The sequence below is a fragment of the Lissotriton vulgaris genome, chromosome 4_1 (assembly GCF_964263255.1).
Source record: "Lissotriton vulgaris chromosome 4_1, aLisVul1.2, whole genome shotgun sequence".
Classification (NCBI taxonomy): domain Eukaryota; kingdom Metazoa; phylum Chordata; class Amphibia; order Caudata; family Salamandridae; genus Lissotriton; species Lissotriton vulgaris.
In genome coordinates this window covers 726,438,929-726,460,557 of record NC_141691.1, presented here as the reverse complement: position 1 = coordinate 726,460,557, position 21,629 = coordinate 726,438,929, and the positions used below count along the sequence as shown (strand labels likewise).

At 42.1% G+C, this 21,629-nt stretch overlaps 1 protein-coding gene across 6 annotated transcripts in view; it reads left to right on the top strand.

Annotated features, from left to right (window-relative positions):
• The window catches only part of RREB1 (ras responsive element binding protein 1), a 166,066-nt gene that overhangs the window by 86,270 nt on the left and 58,167 nt on the right, over positions 1-21,629 (top strand). For 3 of the 6 annotated variants that reach the window (XM_086965026.1, XM_086965022.1, XM_086965023.1), the window contains exons 2-6: positions 3,484-3,521; positions 9,252-9,360; positions 11,221-11,331; positions 14,166-14,374; positions 15,015-15,071. In XM_086965026.1, coding sequence (XP_086821152.1) covers positions 3,495-3,521; positions 9,252-9,360; positions 11,221-11,331; positions 14,166-14,374; positions 15,015-15,071 — 513 coding nt within the window. In that variant the 5' untranslated portion in view covers positions 3,484-3,494. The remainder of the gene's footprint in view (positions 1-3,483; positions 3,522-9,251; positions 9,361-11,220; positions 11,332-14,165; positions 14,375-15,014; positions 15,072-21,629) is intronic. The other 3 variants (XM_086965027.1, XM_086965024.1, XM_086965025.1) reach the window with 1 other exon arrangement.

Sequence of the window (21,629 nt, the reverse complement as noted above, 5' to 3'; positions counted from 1 at the left end):
CCCTTGCGCCTCGTTTCAGTCAGGTCGAGTTACATTTGTTGTGCTTGTTTTGCTGAGAAGAAACTTGGGTGATGGGAGCGTATTTCTATTTGGCGTGTATGTTATTCATGATAGGGACATGCTATGCTTTTTATATGTCTGAGTATATTACTTTCTGGCGTTTGTAAAGGTCATGCTTCGTGTTGACATGTTCATTGGTGTCGTGTAACGCACGTATTTTTTAGGTCCGAACACATTTCTTGTCCCAGGCTCAGTCAGAGGTGTAGTAGTGTGAATTTAGTCTGTCGCTTCCCAGCATACCCAGCGCGAGGAGGTGCGGCCTGCACTGGGCTCGAGCCGCTCACCGCATCGCTGCCATCTTGCTGTGAGCCTGTCTGCTGTTTGGGGGGCGGGGCCAGCATCCTTTAATTACATCTCTGACTAGGGGTGGAGGATGGTGATCGCCGGAGGAGGCGAGGCAGTCCCTGTCACCAAACACTTTGTTCACCAGAGGATCCCCGTTGATAGCTCATCTGAAAATAAGAGGGCCCTGTGTGTGCCGACATGGCCCTTGTAATAAATGACTGTCATGTGGCAGCTGTCTCCCTGCATCCAGAGCTTGGCAGCACTTAAACTGTCAGGGAGGCATGTACCATCCCCTTGGTCCTCTCCCAAAAGAGAAGCTGGGGCAGCGGAGAAACCGGTCACCTAAAACGTATGAGGGCAATATTTAGGACACACCGTCTGCTAGAAGAAGCCTTATGAAACGGATGCTACTTTTCTGTCGTGTGTTAACCTAATTTTCCCAGAAGTCACTTCTTTAGAATGAGTGTCCCGTGTAAATTATCGATATGAACTCTGAATCACCCTAGTGTGCCACTGTGTGCATATTCATTTATTCATAAAACGATTGAAAATTAGTTTAGGGTGGTGTTCGATATCTTTGGGGGGGGTAATGCAAAATAGTATAACTTCTGTATGGTTGAACAAGTGAACCACCTCCCCTCAAAATACAAAAAATCCGGTTATATAAAACCCTCTGGCTGGGGCTTCCAGGCGCTAGGATATCAGATCGTTCTGTAACACAATTCAACAAGATCCCTTTTATCCGTCTCCTAGGGCCACCGTTTTCAGATTTTTGTAACCAGTGCTTAAAGTCATTAGGCAATCTCTGTAGGCACCCAAGGTGCACCCAGCGAGTCCTATTTTAATGTGTCTACAAACTTGTTTATGTAGAGTTTTTTAATAACCTCCCATCAGCACAGAGTATGTTGTTTCAGCGTACAGTGAGCATCTTTCTTAAACCAGGTCCTGCTCTTTTCCATGCGAAGTAGACACACCTCTGTTTGTGAGTCATCCGGATTTCCAGGCAGCAACGAGAAGTGTCTTGGATTGTTTAAACCAACTGCTGGCTTGTCTCTTTGGAGTTAAGAACCGCTAATTACCCATCGTTTGAGATCCGATTATGTGCATTTCTTGCCACAGTGTGCCAGCTTTGGTCACAGTCCAGCTGTGTACCTCTGGAGTGCACTTTCCCCTCCAGCATCCCAGACTCCATCAGTATTTCCCAGGGGACTGTGATTCAAAACTGCAGCTCTCCTCTCTAGTGAGGCTGGTGGCAAATTCCATTCCGATGCTTTCCAGTCCACGCTTTCCCTCTGCCATAAATAGTCTCCTGGAACAGTGATGCACTAACATGTGATAAAGACAGCCTGGCGAGATGCTAGCATACACGCTTCTCCCATTTCCTTTGCACACGGTGCCACACACAGATGCACAAGCTCAGAGTGCACACGTGCAGTAGCCTGGTCACACCAAGTCCACTGGAAGAGTGTTACATTTTTGTTTTAGCAAAGTACTAACAATATGCAAGTTTTTCCTAACCAGTGCAGTTTGTCTTTTTAAAACCCATTCTGTGCTCTCAAAATAGGCCACATACCAGCCCTACTCTTGAGTGCTGAGTGGCACACTGCTCAGCCTCTCTCCCTTCTCCTCCCCCTCTCTCTCGTTTGACTTCTAGCTCTTCCCACCATCAACACAGTCTACGCCGTCTGGTGTCTTGTGCCTACATATCACTAGTTCCATCCATTCTTCCCTCTTCGTGCCTGGGTCTGCTAGGACCTGTATAGGTGAAGTTACAAATGCATTGCTCCATGGAAGCGTACATAAATGCTTCCCATCAATGGTCCTTCCGGTTACGCACATCAGCAAGGAAGCACGTGCAGCACTCACCGTACACGCACCAGATATTTTGTTTTTATATTTTTTCTTTGAATCCTAACCTCTTGAATCGTAGCCACTGATACTGGATTTCAGTGTCTAATATGAATTATGTAGCCAATCTTACTGGACTGTTTGGCATGATGGTTGAATCGGTAATGTTGGAGGTTTGTCGGCTGCAGAATCTAAAAATCAATTATTGTTTTTTTTCCCAGGAGCATAGTATCTGTCTTTTTGTCCATGAAGAGCAGAATACCAAAGTACTCTATTATGACATTTACTACTTTGACGTAAGACAAGGCGTGCTAATTTAAGGAGACTTGTGAGCAGCGTTAAAGTGTGGCGTTGTGGTACACTATGGACCAGAAAGCAAGCCATGCCGATACTGAACCATTCTCACTTGACTTAGGAGGTGGCCTGCAGTTGCTTTCGTGAGCGTGGTTACCGCTTCTTAGGTGAAAATTGCTGTATGGCTATTGATAACATTGCGGTGGTTTGATCCTTGGCCATCGGGATTTTTCCTTCCATAAGTGTGTTAGCGTAGCACAATTCGTGGTGAGCTTATGTATAGCATTGGATACGTGATTACAGGTCTGCAATTCAGACCTGAGGATGGTTTAAAGAAAATAATGAAATGGTATGAAACATTGACTATTTCCACTGATTGTACTATTTCGATGTGAATTATCTATAGTATCTTTATTTATCTAAGATGCTTACTTGAGTCCCACAGTGTTTTACTCTCTCACTCATCTACCAACTGTATATTTTTGGATTTTAATTGTGCTTCCAGTGGGTGCGACCCTTCTCTCGGTGATTGTATAGAGTAGACGATAACGTATATTTTGATAATTGAAAGTTGTCTCTCTGCAACTTTTGTGCTACTTGATTAGACCGTATTCCCCTGTTGATTAACCCCAGTTGTGTAGTTAATCAACTGAAATGGCTCCTAAATAAAAGCCCCCACAAGTGTTTTGTGTATAATATACCCGAACAGTGTGTTTGTATATTGTGTAAGCTATAGTTCGCTTTAACTAGTAAAGTTAGTATCCAATAGATGCCTGCAAGCCTCCTTGCTATTTTTTTCATATAATTGTTCTCAACTAGCAAAATTAATTATGAGTTTTGAAAGCCAGGGAGATGAAACCTAATACGCGAGAAGCAGCAGATTAGGAAGTGGGTGGGCTGTGAACACAATGATCAGTTAGAGAAATGTACTAAACTTGCTATTGGTCAAATGCAAATTCTTCACAGTGTTAATTAGTCTTGTTTTATTTCTTCCAGATTACTGAATCATGGAAATCTGCCCTGTAAATGATCAGGTGAGACTGGCTTCTGAATGTTATTGGCATGCGTGAACTTTACAGATTTGCTAAAACCTGTTGAACGAACAAAATATTTGTTTCTTTTTGATTCGTGCTAAATATTTTCTTAGCCTCGGCCAAATTTTATACGTACAATTGCTATGTTGTAGAGCGATACGACCACCAAGGTGGACGGATCGTGACGCAGTAGGTTTTGTTTTGCGCAATGAAAGGCCAGTGACGTACTGAACCTTTTGCAAAATGTTTAAAGAGGTGAACCGTGCTTGGACTTTGCCTGAAAGATTTTTAGTGTTTACAGACCTAGTAGAAAGATTCAGCAATGCATTAATGCAGTTAGCACAGATCGGATAGTTTTCTCAAAAACTAGATAGAGTTAGATGGCGTTTGTGTGTAAGAAGACTGTATACTCTAAAATGGGTTACCCAGTATTTGTGCCACTGTGCTTGCTTGCTATGGGCATGATAAACCATTTATTTTTTTTAAATAAAATTTCTATTTCGTTTTGTAAAATAAAAAACATTCTCCACTAGTTTTTGGTTTACATCATTTACAACATCATTATGACTTTCTACACAGAATAATAATACAGTACACATTTTGTCCTGTTGCACTATACATATAACAATCTCTTGGTTTCGTTCCCATCCCACCTGGTTGCATTGCCGGCCCTCCATACATAAATCAGACCGATAAACAATTTTTTACCTAAGTGGAACTTAGGTGTGCAAAAAAGCTAGCTGCGAGTGCAGATGCCATGATAGTGGTTAAAGTAATCCAGATGTGTAGACATTCACTCATTGATTAAATTAATTGTGTACTATGTGCCTCTACAGCAGATTGTCTGTAGTAGTACTTTCGGGGATAGCAGTGGGGAAGAGGCTCCAGCAGGGAGAAAGCCATGCAGAATGTTGCGTTAAGTTGTATTTATTTTCAGACTACAAGTTCGCTAAACATTTTGTGCCTATGGTTAACAAAAATCTTTAGAAACACACAACTGCTGGGAAGATCCATAGACTGGTACGTTTTTTGGGCGTCCACATAAAGGTTGAAAAGGTTGATGCTTGTTTCCTACCTAGGACGAGCACGTAAATATCACTATTGCAAAAGGCTTCTCCTGGGTGGATCATGGAAGACAACACACTAATATTTCAGGGTGGTGCTAGGGGTTATCGAGGGAGCTCTTGATTGGGAAACTTTCATCCCTGAAGGGAAAAAAGTACAATAACAGAAAAGTGGTAAAGCCTATTTCTGCCCAGTACACTCCCAACAATTTTGCCGCTGCCAAGTCCCTTGAACAGGAATACAGGAACCATGAAAATATACAATTTGAACATCATTTTCTATGTAGATTCCAGAGAATTTTTGTGAATCCATTAAAAGTTGTGTATTAGCTAATTCATAGATTTAAGTCTTTAATACACGTTTTCGCCATTTCAAAAATGTTCTCCTATTAAATGGGACTTCTTTTCTCATGATAGATTCAAATCTTTGAATAGTATAGCAAACCATAAATGTATAATTTGTGGTGCTGATAGTGAAGGTTACCAAGCTACCCAAGTATCTGATCTGTAAATGCACACTGTGCGGAAGCTGCCTTCTGAAGGCACACTGCCAGACAAAAATCTTAATTTCTGAAAAATCATCAGTACATCACAAAATTTGTCACAATTAAGTTTTTTATGTAATACTACGATGTGATCAAAAATCACCTTAACGGACGTGTTTAGCGCTTTTAAGACATTAATATTTCAAGTTGTGTCGTCTGCAACAAATGTAATTTTAGCTCCTACTCTTATTTGCAGTTATTTAGATCTGTTTATAATGAACTTATGTAAGTTTTTAATTATGCATAAGAAGGCATTAGCAAGTAAACTCTTAAAAAAATTAAAAGCTCTTCCGGTACGGGCTCAAAGGCTACCATTGCCTTCAACTGGAAAAAGATGATAGACCACAAACCCAGGATATAATTGCAAGTTAGGTGTGTCTATCTTAGCTTGGGAATGCTTATCCAACACTGTAAATGGTTTGAACGGGTATGGAAACCACTGTTAGAGGAGATGAGCCAGGGAGAGCCGAATGTGTTTTGCCCCCTAGATGGATGGATGGGTTTATTTCATTAGATGACTGACCCGCAAAGGCTTCTATGACGGCACCCTTTTGAAGACTGATAAAGCTACTACAAGATATCTAGTATCTTAATTAAATGACTATTTGGAGCACACTTGGCTGTGAGGGTAGAGAGAATTTTATTAATGGTATTTTTCTTGTTGTTCTATTTTTTGGTGGGATTACAGAAGCAACATTGTAACCGATAAAGCAATCAGTTTTTTTTTCTCGTATTGTTTCCTGAAAAATCAATTAATAATAATTTGGAGAAAAAAAATAGAAGCTGATTTTCAACTTCAACAACCACATTTGCTCTAGCGTCCCTTTTCCAAATATAGTGTGCACAGTACAAAAACTGAACATTATTTTCCTTCTTCACGTTTCCTATTCTATGGGGTGCTTGGGAAGTTAACTGCCTAGATGTACAAGACATGGGCACATCTAGATGACACAAGGGTACACACAAATTCAATACAAGCATCTTGTGCTGAAAGAAAAGCATACTTTCTGTTACTTGCTGTAGAAGAGTTGGACCCTATTTTTATTTTTTGTTTTTTTGTTACCATGTGGTCTTTGTCTCCCTGTATAGTATGTTCCCCCGCCACAGGGGATGGTGTATCTGCACTGAGTACTTGGCTGACTGTAACAAATTGGCTTCAAATTCTCTTTGCCCTCCTTAGCTGCATTTCATGTATGATCTGTGGGGGGTAATCAAATATAAGGGCGCACAAGCCTCGTCTTCTAAATGTGCTCGATTTTGTACTTTAGTTTCGCTGGTGCCCAAAGCAGTTGTCTGTACACAGACACACCAACAGTGTGGCTCTTTGAAAGGGTGCAGTCCTGTTTCTCAGTTTGCAGTTTTCCACCAAGAAGACAGCTGGGGAGGAAGGGAAACCAGAAGCAGAACAACTGGACATGAAGGAAGCCAACTGCTTCAGGATGAAGCTGGCCATTGTGTGTCTAAGTCATGCCTTTTATTGCCAACACACAGATTATTCAGAAGCAGTACAGCTAAAATTGATTTTTTTTTGTTCCTTTTTAGTTCTTGGAGTACGCTCATTAGCGTTTTTAGAGTTGTGTGTACTTTAAGTGGCCTTATTAAAACCTGGCACAACAGCTGGGTGTTCCAGTCCATTTACCTCTGTACGTTTCAGTTATCTTGAGCACAAGAGCAGGGTGATTTTTTGGCAGATGTATCAAAGTACTGACCTCTCCTGCGGTCACTGTTGAGCTTGCACAGAAGGTCAAAATAAACGTTGAAAAGACATCATGAATTGGGCAAAAAAATTCTCAGCCCCTGTAACCTACCGATAAAGATGTCTACGGAGCCAGTACATTGCGCTGAATTGAAAAGTGGGGAGTAAATGCGACTGTACAGTATTGTGTAGATCCTTGGGGATTGTGTCTTTTTCCTGAGACGTGTCGCCCCGCAAACGTGAACATTAACTAAAATAGTCATCACAGATTTGCTTTTCTCTGGAGAATTTGAGACTTAAATAAAGCTGTGACTTTTTCAATTGCTAACTAGTCTTTTTCCTTAACTAAGTTGGATTTTAGCAGCATAGCCCCGACTGGTAGATTTTATAATGAAATTACATCTGTTTAACAACTTCAGCATCGCATGTCAGAAAAGGGCATCGTTAAGGTTTTTGGGTTTCGAGCACATACTTGTTATTGTTTAACATAGTATTCCTCATTCATGCCCTGCCCCATTTTAGCGGCAGGATCGCACATTAACAGTTCAGAATGTGCACACTGTGTATCAGTAATTTGGCAGTGAGATTAGCAATCTTAGAGATTTGCATCATGAGTGTTCACCTGCTGGATTTGTTATCCCTGAGTATTACACGCCATCCAATGAATGATAATTGACAACTGTGCCAAGCACCTCCATCCAAACATTCAAGTTTTCTAAGTGCAGACCCTTGATTTAAGTTAGAAAAACAAAATAAGTGAATTGCTTCAATTAATTTCACCGGCTGGAATAGTACTCTTCCAGTATCTGGTTTATCATATTTTTTTGCCCTCCATGGCACCTCAGACAAGACTCATATGCAATTCAGCCTTGATCTTGCTCCAGTATGAACAGTCCAACCCAACAGCCAAACCAGGCCCCTCTAACAGAACACAATCAACCTCAGATTGGAGTCGGCCTACTTGGGCCTCATCAGGAAGGTGCAGCCTGGGTTCTAAGGCAGTGAGCACCGGACCTGTGTCTGGCCATACCTGTTTTTTGGGGGGTAATCTCACTGTGGATGGGTGGATTGCTTGATATAATCTCAGTCACTGCTAATTGCTTTGGGCTGGAATCCAATCCATCAACACTAGTCTGGGGTTACTTGTGTTCTCTATTTAAAGAGGCGAATGTGTGAAAAATGATGGACTAGAATGCAGTCAGAGCATTTGCTAGTACCTGAGATTATTTCAAGCATGTGATGTGGTATGCCCATACCTGGATCCCATGCCTACTGTACCATAGAACTCAAACTGTGCTTCACTGATGAGGCCTAAGTAGGCTAAACCCACTCTTGGGTCGCTTATGTTACCATGTTGAGAGGAGTTGGTGTGGCAGTTTGAGCTGGACTGTACCTGTTTGAGCAGGATCAAACTGATTTACACAAGGTGGGTCTGTGGCAAAGTGGGTGAAAAACAATGGGCGGAGATACATCCCAAGTGAGTTCCAACGCTATTAAGCAGGACTTGCACCCCTCTGTTTGTTGCTCTTGATTTAAGTGAGGTGCATGTGTGGGAGGGAGAGTTGAGTACGTTTTTTAAGTCTGGCTAAATAGCGCAGCTGACAGCAAACATCTTGTTACCAATTCTTAAAAATATATAGAGTGCCCTTTGACTCCACTCACAGGAATGTTCCTCTCTCACCTCATGAGATTGGCTATTTGATGTGTCATTCTGATTTCCAGGAAGTTTCATTTGAAATGCACGTGGGACTATTTTACATCTGAAAATACACTCATCATGCTGTTTGTCACATTCAATCTTCTATCTACTATATGCATTCTATATAGTAAAGTCTTTTTTTGCTTTTACTCCTATTTTTGGCTAAGCGAACAGGGATATTGTGATAGCATTTGAGCATGCAGAGCCTATATGCAGCATTTGGGAATGCCTTTGTTTCAAGTTGTCACTAAAGCCAATGTCGATGCTTGTTTAAATTTCTAAACATTAGGCATGATCCATAGTCACATAGCAGACTGTCCTGCAGCCACCCTCTCTATTTATAGATCCGTGATCGAATAGAAATTAATTGTTAAAGAAGAATATCCCTAGACACCCACATTCAACCAAGTGTTTTGTTTCAGAGCAGGCTCTGTCTGGATATCAGTGTTCCCAGCTCTTTTGGACCCTATCAGCCAGCCTGCTTGGAAAAATATTTTAATCGGAATAAATATGTGGCAAATGATTTCTGATCCATTTTTTGGACAGCAAGGGAGCAATTATAAAAAGTGGAGTATAGTGATTGAACTGCTTTGCTTTTACACTCCGAAATTGTGTTTTTACAGTGGGAACCATCGTGTTTAATATCTTGGTTTAAACTACTACAGACTCTCACACTTGGATAGGAACTCCTCCCCTGTCTCATCATGAATTCTTTCTTTCCTATAGGCTGCATTGTATTGGCGTCCCAGTGTTAGCAACAGTGAGATTTCTCTGTCAAGCAGTTTTTCTTCAGGGTCCCGGCAGCATTCGCTCTTTCAGCAGCAAGTAGAAAAAGGTAAGCTGGGAATTGTGTGCAGGGTTGTTTGTACATTGTACCACTTCACCAGTGAGCACATATGAGCTTGAATTCTGTCCTTTGTGTTTGACAATTAACCATGCAAGTGTGGTCTCTCGAAGTGCAAATATATAAAAAGACATTTTTGGGGGTGTACATTTTTATTTGCATTTGAACTAAACCAATACATTACAATATATAGTCAAAGATACAGCACTTCAACTTCCCCAACCCCCCCTCCCACCCTGCTGCACCGCAGCTGCTGCTTAGAAAGCATCATTGGCTTTTCCCTAGGAACAACGAAGAAGGGCGGTGGGGTCCAGGCTCAGGAGCAGCCGGTCACAGTGGTAGAATTGTATGTATTTTCTCCCCAAGTACCAATACTGTCACGCGCCCACGCCCCGCCCACATATCATGCATGGCCTGGTCGGGTCCAGGTTAGCCTCGGTCATACTCCTGACACACATGAGTACCACTGAGCTATGGTGTGCTCACACCAAAAGGGAAAAAGTCTACATAAGGTATATGCATATTCATGCATGACTGATGCCTGCTTTTAAAATCTTCTTTATTGTATTGGGCTTTTAAAAAGAAACGCTGTGTAACCTGACAGTTACACTTTGTGCATTATTTGTATTACATCACTACTATTTACGGGCATGCAGTTCATCCACACAACAATGTCCATGTGCTCTTTAACTTTTTCTTTTTAGTCTATATGTAGTGCACATAGGACATCCACGCCATATAGATTATATACTATCTGTTCACATAATGTGGACCGAGTGCGTCCCTGTGGATAGGCTCATGGGCCTTGGTTTCTAGCTCCTACTTCAGTACAAAAAGGGCCATCACCTAGTTTTCACGGGTAAGATGTCTTGACATAAGATTGCTTGGATATTTCACACAGCAGACTTACTACAACTTTTCGGTCACTCTAGTGTGCTGTTTTATTCATAGAATCCCTAAATCGACTTGTAAGGTAGATCGGTATACTAAAAGTAAACCTGATGTGAAGGGGCAGCTGCTTCAGGCACACATCAACTTGCCTGTGCATTGTTGTTTTATGTATTGCTTTTATAAAGCAATATTACAACCGTAGGGTGCTTTTATAGTGCTGCTTGCAAAGAGGAAACCACAAATTTCTGATTCCTGCTTTCAATGTTCAGCGAAAGGCAGTGACCCACAAGGAATGCCGCCCCTTCACGCGCCCGCCACGGGTTGTAACGATAAAAGGGTAGATCTGTTCTTTTAGTGTAGAGAGAAGAAAGGACAGTTACAGGTATGTTGCCGAGTATACTGCTGACATTGGTGTTAGACCTATCAAAACACATGCAGGGCAAGCCTATCTCAACAGATGTGGACATGTTGCGGACGTGCAAGGCATCTTGTCCATGTGTCTGTTCCATGTTTGTAAAAAGAAACAGTGACATGATTTGGCTGTACATGTTGGAACGATAGATCAACTCTTCCCTGATGTCCCCTGCCCACTCTAGCCTCTCAAAGCCAGTGAAAGGAGTCACCTGCTGCTTTCTAAACACATCTGGGCTGCTGCCTCACCCCGTCCATCTTACAGTTAGTTACAATGCTGGTGAAATCACAGGTGGCAGGCAGTGCTTAAAAGTGTAGTGGCCCAAGCACGCTGAAGTCAGAGGGTGTATTCATCACCTTTTTACGTGGTTTCTAAAGACCCTGGGCAGCCTTTCAGAGCACACAGTTAGGCAGATGTTCATGTCTGTCGTTTTGTTAGGCCTCAGCCAACCAAATACGCAACCCAGTTTCCCCTGAGCAGCCCTTCCCTGTGCAGCTTTACAGTTACTTTTCTAATTCCATTTTTTTGTGCGATTTTGTTTTTTTCAGTTTTCGAAAGGGTCAACGAGGACCAGTCCATTTCCAGGTGCGCGAAAGGAACGGAGGGCTGTAAGCAAGAAAAAAAAATACAACTTCAGCAGTCTGAGCAGGAAAATAGAGGTAAAGATTTTGAGTGACTGTCCCAGCCATGATATTCTCAGCAAAGCAGGAATACCCTATGCACACACAGGTAATTAAGGGATCTCTTGTACAGTACGAGCAACCTTTTTCCCTAGACACAGCCGATTTTGAGCCCTGAGGATTCGCAGAAGCGATGAAACACGTGTCGGCTGGCTGCTTTCTTGTGAATGAAAATTAAAGAACTCCAATGGACTAATACTGTACAAGAGATCCCTTAATTTCTGCGGCCTTGTTTGCTCTACTGTATATTTATCTATATACGTTGTTATGATTTTACCTGTGTGTGCATAGGGTATTCCTGCTTTGACCTTTTTGCTTAATCAGCTGTGCTGGGTAATCTTTGAGTGGTTATAAGGGTTTTTCCACTCACCCGGTTGCACCACCCACTCCTAGCACCTCTTAATTTCTTATGCGTCCACTTATGGCAGAGCGCCCAGTGTTTCTCTGACACTGAAAACCTTTCTGTGCTAGCTTATGATATTCTCAGCAGGCTAATGCCGATTGTGGAACCTTCTTCCTTACATCCACGAGCCCGTAGATGGGACTGAGGCACAGCTGCATTTGCTTCTGATACCCCTCCCCCCCGAAAAATATGATCAGACTCCTTTGACTTTCTTGTCCAAAAATAACCAGGCAGTGAATCCCCAAGGGCTTGGAACCTAGACATGTAATTCACTTGACTTTGACCAGATTTTCTACAGATTTTTGGAAATCAGGGCTTCACACCCTGTCATTCTTTCATCATATATCATCATGTCAGGTGTCTCATAATGAGCTACAAAAAGCAAATGTATTTTTCAGCAAGTTGGAATACAAAGTGGGACAAAATATATGTGTAATAATCGGATCGTAAAATAATAGGGGTATACATCCTGATGTTTAAAATGTCTAGTTTTAGTTTCCCAAGTAGCAGTTGACGCATCTATTCTTTTAGAGATAGTTGATAACTTCTACCCTCGAAAGCAGAATAAAATGGAGTATACATGCAATTCCCATTTTAGTAATATGCTGTTTACTACCACTGTTAAGGGCGGGGCACCGTGGCCCATTTGAGGCCTCAGTGAGTGTTGGATCCCACATTCCACAAAATGATAATAAATAATACCATACACTGCACACCTACATATATGCGATCAACATTTGTACCTGTGTATTATATTGCTTCTGTTAAGTTTCTCGATTTTTATAGTGCATATACATGAATGAATTGCTTGCATAGTGCATTTTGGTGCAGAGCCTATCTGAGGGTGAAGATTTACCCTGTGGAGGAAGGGGTGTTTGCCGTGCGGGGTTTCCTAACACAAGCTGTGTCCCAATAAGTGAACATGGCATTAAATGGGTATACGTTTTCCCCCTGTCCTTGGGTTTAGAAGGGATTAGAGATGGGCCTTGGGACCTGCTTCCATCAACCTGTTTCTTTGAGGATGTTTGGGCTGTTTCTATGGGGTGCATTTCATTCTGAGTGGAGGAGGCCAATTCTTATTTTTGAACCTCCACCTAATGCGCGTCAGTTGTGGTATGTGGTCCATTGCTTGAGAGTCCTGATGCACCTCCCACAATGGGTGTGTTAGGCTGACCTTTCCTTTGTGATTAGGTGAGTGATTGTGTGTATGTAGGTGCTCGATGTTTGGACTATGTTGCTGGTTATACCTGCATAGGTGTACTTCAGCTGAAACCTTGAGCTGAGATTGTGATTGGATGATGTATTCTACTCTATGGATTTGGGGCTTAAGCTGTGAGGTTTAGCTCAGTCAAGCTCCTTGTTTCTGTTGTTAGTACTGATGGATTCTACATTTTGGCCTAAACACCTCATGTTCATGGTACCATGCTACAAAATCCTATCATTTAAGTTAACACGACAAATGATTAAATGTGGATTCAGTCTACACGTTTGATCGTAAGGCACCCCTACAGTGAAAAATGGATTTTGCGCGACATCAGTTATGTATCTGGATCATTCTCTCTGGTGTTGTGCCCAGTGCTCTCGCTCTGTTTCCCATGTTTTTGTGTTCCCCTTTATGGTCTCCCCTTTCCGGTTCTTGTTGTGAACTCAAGCAATTTCAATTCCTAGTTCAAGATTTTTTCTCTATAGATCTTGATGATCTTCTGAACTCCTAGATTTTTCTATTAAATGTTCAAACATATAACTGTGCATAGAGGGTTTGGGTCTGAAGTCCAAAGGATCAATAGCTACAGATCCGTCAGTTAGGAATAATCCAATGTAATATGCATTAAAAGAGCTGGTCTGCTGTCGTATATATTGATGATTGTAACTAGTTGCATCAAACCGCCTGATGCAGAGTATGTCAGTCTTATGTGAATTGGAAAATGGTGGTCTATTCAAGACCTGGGATTATGCTGGCTTCTGGGAAGCAGAGGTACTTGACCTGTTTTGCAAATACATTATGCTTAGCAGCCTGTTCCTGATGGGCAGGAAAGTGTGGATGTCTAGTGCCAAGTGTAGACTCACTGTTGCTTGATGTGCACACTGCCTTGTGGTGCTTGATGTGGACACAGCAACCTATTGTTGTGGCGTAGTGTTGCATGCGACTCATAGCAGTGGTGTACAGCTGCGTAAATAAGGGTGTGACAGTTTATTATGAGAAACATATATAATGGTTGAATTGTGGCGTATATATTGTAGTACCAAAGTTCTGGATGACCTATCATGTGGTGCGAGTCCTTCATATTGTTTGTTCTCAAACTGTTTGCAGTGTCTTCTTGAAATGTAATCTTTCTTAGGAGCAACGTTTTCAAAAGAATGGCTGCTCTTTATGTTACGTATCGAAAAGCAGTGTTTTCTGACTTTCTAGGGGATGAGCAAGAAGACGTGAAGAGCAACAACCACGCAGGAACACCAAGTTTGGCTAAGGTCCCCGAGGGTTCAGACTTGTCCTCCATCAACGCCATGATGACAGCAGTGATGAGCGTAGCACAGATTGCAGAAAACAGCGACAACCCTCAAAATGTCAAGTCCTCTCCAAAGTCTCTGGCACCAAATCGGATGGGCAGGCGGACCCTGGTAAGGAGACCATTCTCAAACTGCCTGTTCGTTGAAACAAGCCCACTTCACTTCTGTGACTCATGCCAAGCATGAAGCAGTGCACTCAACCAATTTTATTATGAGTGTGGTCTGGCCTATACGCTGCAGCCCTTTTGACAAAAAACCAGACAACAGTGTTTTTTGCACCTACTGTGTTTTTAGTGATTATGAAACCACATGTATTTTGAAGTATATGCAAGATTTGTACAGTATATTGATTGAATAGTGGATACGATAATATTTGTGGCCTGTCTTCCACTGCTTGTCCTTGCTGATTATTAATGTCGGAATGGTGCACTGTAGGCCAGCACAGTTTGTAATACTTTTATTTCCCTAGTTACTTAAAAAAAAAAAAATATATATATATATTCCCATGTCACTTAGAAATTAAAAGTGGAAGGTGAGCAATTCAGCGGGGTAAGGATTGTACGCTTATTCCCTTACTTCATTACAGTAAGCTTTTAAGTGGAGGAAAGGATTGGACATCAGGTGTGTGAAAGAGTGGGGCGTTTAAGGAATTGGGGCCTAGTAACTAAATTGTAAGTGCACGAAAAGTGTCATCTACGCTTGTAAGTTAGATTCGGTTTACAATACTAGGAATGTAATTTTTTTCTTACAGGCTCAGAAGGCACTTTCCACTGCCGAAATTCTCCCAGTGGATACGTATTCCTACTGTGTAAGTGTGAATGGAAGTGTGGGGGGGAAATCAGTGTTCTTATTACAATAATCATTGCAGATGTGATGAACACCCACTGAGTTGCAGCTTTATCTATACATGCATTTGCTGCTTTCACTACACAGGTGGCAGTACTCATACATCTATGGAGTATGTCTATGTTAATGGTGGGAACACTCCGAATTTTGTAGTGTTAAAGTACATTCTCCACTGAAAATTGTTTTTCAGGCGCAGAAAGGAAGAATTATGTGTACGGTGCTGCAGATTGTCCGCTTAGAGGACATTCTGTAGGGTTGATGCTGATGTGCGTATTTTTGATTGTAAGAAGGTTAGTCTTCCAGATGTAACTTTTACAATCCCTAAAAGTGAGTAACCTGGTTCACATTGTTGGCATACAGGTAGGATTTTGTGATGAGACAATCTGTGCCCAAGATTATAGTGCATATTAGTTGAAGAATGTGTTTTAATCTAGTTCTCGGGACTAATGCCTTTAGCAACGTTGAACAGTAAAGAAGAAATGCATGTGGGAATATAAGGGTGTACGTACTCTCATTGTCTTGGTGACATGAGAAGATGAGTGAACCTTCTCTGCAAGCAGTCCATCATAGAAGCAAGTTAGATATTCTTAGTCTGCTGGACTATGCATCATTTTTGAAAATTCTTGTGGCCAGTTTGAATTTCACAGCATGTTGTTTGCGTCTTGTGCTCATGGCAGTCTGTTTTGCCTAGAACGCGTCTGGTTTCCATGGGATTATGAACGATTCACATTTTTAGGAAACGCACACTAGTGCTTGCGCTGCAAGTCTTGTGCCCGCTACTCCCATTTCTGCCCCAGCTAATTGAGCACCTATCTTTACCTTCCTAGTGACGCTCCAAGTCACCTGCACCTGAAGCCTACAAGAGAGGCTGCGGGTTCTCAACTCACCGCTAAAGCGCCCTTGTTCCTACAGACAGCTGCCAGCATCCGTGTCCTGGTGGGGACTCATGGGTGATTCTTTCTACTAGATTGTCGAAATATATGGGTTAAAGTTATGGATTATGAGGATAAAGGAACTAACTGGACTAATAATTTCTGTGAGTCGCACCGTCGCCCGCCACCCCCAGAATGGTAGACTTAATTGTATTTTGTAATTGCAGAAGAAAATGCAGCTTTACAAATGTGTGTATTTTGAAGCAGTTCCCCAAGTGCAATTCCGGGTTTTGAAACAACTGCGCTCATTATGCTTACTGTCCCACAAAACTAATGCAAAGAGTAAAACCACTAGTTCCTGCATAGTTGGTGCCTTTTGGCTAAAGAAAACCGACATTAGAGGAGCTTATAGGTGTCCCCTTTTTTAGACCTTTGGATTTCCAGTTTTTGTTGGAGGGGCCTGACCAGTGTTGTCAAAAAAAGGGTTGGTGCCAATGCTGAACAGCTAAAGTAAAAAAAAAAGAAACATACCCAGCACATGATGAAGATGATGAGGTACAAGGATCATGATGCCTGCTCCTGTACGTATCATGACGCGGCCATTCTTTTTAACTGTATGGCTAGCTCCTGCATTATGACGTGTATGTGTGCATGCATCACCATTCATGCACAGGAGTTATATTGCTACGACAGGCATATGTAGATATACATCTATAAATAAATGTATCTGTATATCTTCTTTTTTTTTTTTAGTTAAATCAAATGGTCTTGGCAAATGCCAGATCTAAAAAGTAGTTCCCTTAATGTAAGCAATGAAAGGTACAAGTTATCCACTCAAAAGTGTTGTAAAGAAGCAATACTCGAGGGAAGTGACAAACGCAAAAAGAGTAAATAAAGCAAGCCATTGAATTCGTAGCAGACAAATGGCATTGGCAAAAAATCCATACAATGATAAACTATAAGCTTCCCCAAAGCTGCTGTAATTGTTGGCGTTGTACACAAAATGTATTTTGACAACAGACAGCTGAAGCTATCCATAGGCGAGACCTTAAAGCTATATGGAAGAGCTGAAAACAGGAGTCTTTCAAAGTAACCATTAGGATATGGAGCTAATTGCCGACTAGGACTTCTGGAGATACTGTTGTCAGTTAAACAAACTTGACGTTGCTTTGTCCTTCATCTTTAATAAACCGGGCATTAGCAAAGCCAATAAGTCTGGGTTTTATGTGCTAGTGCACATTCAGATAGACCTAAATATATGCATAACGAGCAGATAGAAGTAGGCCAGTAAAAAATAGTCTTGAATGCATTACAGTACCTGCACCCCATTGAAGGTGACGGGTTATTGCAAACACCTATACATAAGATGAGAGACAGTGGGGAAGAAAGAAGTAGTTCTCTGGGCTGAGTCAATATGTAATTGAAGAAGTGTCAAGCCAGTGGCTGAAAGAGAATTATGGCCCATAAATGAAATAGGTGGAGTGAATGCCCAATGTATGTTGGAAACAATATGCCCGTTCTAACAGCTGTGGTGTTAAACCAAGACCTAAACATATTGCCAAGTGGGAAAAATGCCAACTGTTACACCTTTTTAGAGACCTATCTGAAATCTCTGGAAAAATTGATCATTCAAAATTGTGCACTTTTGTTGTGCACAAACTCGCTATCTCCTAGTGGATCTGCACCCTGGGGAAACTTTTGACCGGGCAGGCAGCAGGGCTTCTGTGTGTACCACTATTTGATAAAGAGCGCAGGCCGCTCAACCCGGATCTGATCCCTGAGCTGGGGGTTTCGTGGGTTGACTTTGGGACACAGATAATGCTCTACAACCTCTGTTGAGCACGTAACGCATTTCACATACTGACATAACCTGCTTGCAAGAGACAACAGCAATGTACCTGAAAATATACTTTCCCCAAATATTCAAGCACTCGAGTTACAAAAATAAATGATCCTGTCTGCAAATATTTGGACGCATTTCTGTTTCCCTCTGAGTTTTAGGGGCAGCATAAAAATACGACTGCACTAGGAAAAACAGACTGGAGAGCGTCAATGTTTAGAACACTGTTCTATTAAGATGCTGGCTCCAGCTCCGCCCCTGTGGGTACCACCGAAGATATACAAACGCGCTTGCAACACACTCTGACACACACTATTTCTCACACACACACACACACACACTTTATCACACACACACACACACACACTGTTTCGCTCACACACATTCATACACTTCACACACACTCTTTCTTAGACTCACTCTCTCATACACACACATACTGATACTCACATGCACTCCCCCCACCTCTCTCTCGCTCTGTCTCTCCCTCCCTCCCTCCCTATCTCCACTTGTTCCCATAATTAAAGAAAGGGATGTTTCCAATTATTAGCTAATTATTTTGCGCAGAATGGGCTCTTTCACAGTGTGACTGGCTGTCGCTGCTATTGGGAGGTGCTTTAGAAGATCTGGCTGTGAGTAGTGCTTCAGTGACTGCTTCGGCAGGTTTCTCCAAGCTCCATTGCAGCGTTCATGTGGTGGTATGTTAGAAGGTTCGCCTTCGGGTTAATAATCCACCTTAAAGTCAATACTTATCAACCCCAGTCAGCCTCATTGTGTGCACGCTCCCAGCTTCAAGGTGAACCAGCAATTACTCTGTATTTTTTTCTTCAGTTTGTCGTTTCAAAGGGCAGTCACTTCAGAAGTGGTGCTTTTGAAATTGTAGCATTGTTCTGCTAGGCTGTATCCTTTGGTCAACAAAAAAAACACAGGCAGATAATGTCGCAAACGTTGATGCCCGCCAAATTAAGTCCTTTTTTAATTATCTGCTTGAGTATTTATTTTATTTTTGTGCTGAGTGCCAGCCTTCTGTGTCTGTTTTATTTCCCACCTAATGCTCAGCTCAGGCCTTAGACTGAGTGGAGAGCAATATCTTACTTTGCTGTTCCTGGTCTCCAGTAGGAGCATGCCATCCCCTAAATTTCACTAGGTTGAGCGCAAGGTCACTGGTTCAAATCCTGCTAGAGATGATCCAACCATTCATCTTTCAGAAGTAGATGTAATGAGTCCTTCTTGTTGAACACGGTTGTTAAATGCACCAGGAGACAGTTTGGTGTCTAGACTGCATACATTCACTCTTCCTGATCCCACCTTTTTGTGAGATAATTCAGTGAGTTAATGTCCTGATGCAGAAATCGGTATGTTACCTGCAGGTCACAGGTTAAATTGAATTTCAACAGAGTGGTTAATCAAATATGCTCCATTGGGGTCGGTTGCACCGTTAGACCATGACTTTATCTGTGGATGGAGGTTGTTTGGTGTGGAAGATATGTGTAGGTATGTGGTGACTAACTTGACGCATGCCATGTGAATTCCCTAGAGACACCAAGCATGCATCTTTCCACTATGTGACTGCAATGTAAGGTAACTTGCCAGAGGCATGGAAAATATCAGCATCCAGGGATGTGCAAAAGAGTGATATGTTATAATTTATGAATGACCTTTTCTACAGCAAGAATGGTTTCTGCCTTTACGGGCTGGGAACTATCTGCTTTGGAATCCTTCTGCCAAAAACTGCACACCGAGATGATTTAGTGTAGTGAAACATTTGTTCATGCTGTGTAGTCGTGGTTGGCTTTTCTTAGGACGTTGGTTAATAGGTAGTCATAATGTTCTTGATCATGGACATATAGAAGGGATAAAGCTCAGAGGGTAGCAGTCGATGTAGTGGCAGGAAAAGTGGCTTGGGTCTGTTACTTTTTCATCCATAGTAATTCTAGGCGTAAAACCGAAAGCATTTGGAGTTTCATGCGATGTGGAACTGTCTTGCTTTGAAAGTAGTCGTGCCTTAAACTGTAGATGGCAGTCCGGGTTACGCAGTGAGTTCTGGTGCCGAATAGAGTAAATTGGGTGGTAGAACAGACTGTTCTGGCCCAAATGCAAGTCACATCACTGAGTTACATGCACCCAGTAAAGTCGAGAACCGATGTCAAGAGCCACAACAGCGAAGATGCCAGTACTCAAAGACAACAAAAAACAGATGTAAAACCACACTATCCCTGCAGCAGGCATAAACAAAACAAGGTGTACAAAACAAAGCACATGAAAATAATTCTATCTGACTTATTTTTGCTCACATTTAGTACCTTGTATACATAATTATATCACGGTCCAAAATTCGTAAGCCCTATATCTTTACAGTTATATGAAATCTGCAGACTGATGATTGGCTGAGTTTGCCCGTTTATATTAGTTTCAAGCACCCTCATCTACTATATTAAGTGTTAATTGTCTGACCAAATTTCTGAAAACAAGAGGTCTGTGATGGACTGTGGTAGCCAGACTTAAGAAGGCATGTTGTGCAGCACTACCTGCCAATGTAAACATGCTTATGTGTTGTCCCTAAAAAATACATATATCTAGGACTGCATGTTTGGAAGCATCGTCATGTAGCTGCTTTTCTTATAGTGAAGCATCTGGTTAGTATTTACAGCATTGTTTTTCTTTGTGAGTGTTTCTTTGACTTCCATATGATTACCTTTTATTTTTCTGCTAGATGTCGAGTTCCTACATCCTTCTAACGCCACACCCCGACTGTAGAAATTTGAAAAGAGGGACAGCCCCCTATAAAAATGCACTGAACACAACTAAGAGGGAGAGCGGAGAAAAATTAATTATAGGAGTGTCCGATCGTAAGTCTCACATTGGCAATGTCCCTTCCAAAGACAGACAGCCTAGGAGGATTTACCTGGCTTTTTATTTCCCCTGTCTAATCTCTCCCCTGCTTGAAACCAGTGGAGAAGTGTGGCTCAATGGTTAGAGAGGCAGACCCTGATGCAGAGGTCTAGGCCGGGACCAGAGTTCAACTTCCCGCCTCAGCAGGTCTTGGGCTCAAATTTCCACGGACCTGATAATTCTCGCCTCGGTGCCTATTCTAATCATAGAGTACCACTCTGCAACTCTGGGCAATAGCTTCCTTAATCTCCACAAAGGCCCACACAACGCTAAGGATGCCTGGCCTCCACCCTGGGGGTGCCCAGGAGTGGACGCCTCACAGGGAAAGCCAGGACGGGTTCCACAGCGGTATTCGTACAAGCGCCTTGAGACCCTTGCGGGTGAGTAGTGCGCTATACAGTATCAATTTACATTTCATTTGAGTCTGTACTTTCCGGTGCTCAACACCCGCACTTAATTGTCAATACCGGCACTTATGACAGTACTATGACGGCACTAAATTGTGTAATTTAGAGATGAGCACAATATAAATTGTTTATTAGTTCAATATGCATTCAAAACGACTAAGACATGCTGCCCAACCCGTTCTTATAGCGTTGAGGGCCTGGAATAGTTTGAATTGCCACACCTGTAGAAGTGTGATGGCTAATAGTTGTCATGTTGCTGGCCCTGACTGCGGCAGGAGGTGCTGCAAGCTGCAGTGACCTCCTGGTAACGGCGCTGCCACTTATGTTATTACAAATTAAACACTGCTCGAAACCTTACTTTAAGGCCGTTGTGCTAGTACAACCAAAATTACAATCTAATTCATGGGAAATTCAGAATTTGCATTTCCTTTGTATATAGCTTCATGAAACGCACCCAAAATTTATATCCACTCAACATCCTCCACATTTCTTTTCAAATGGAGTCCATT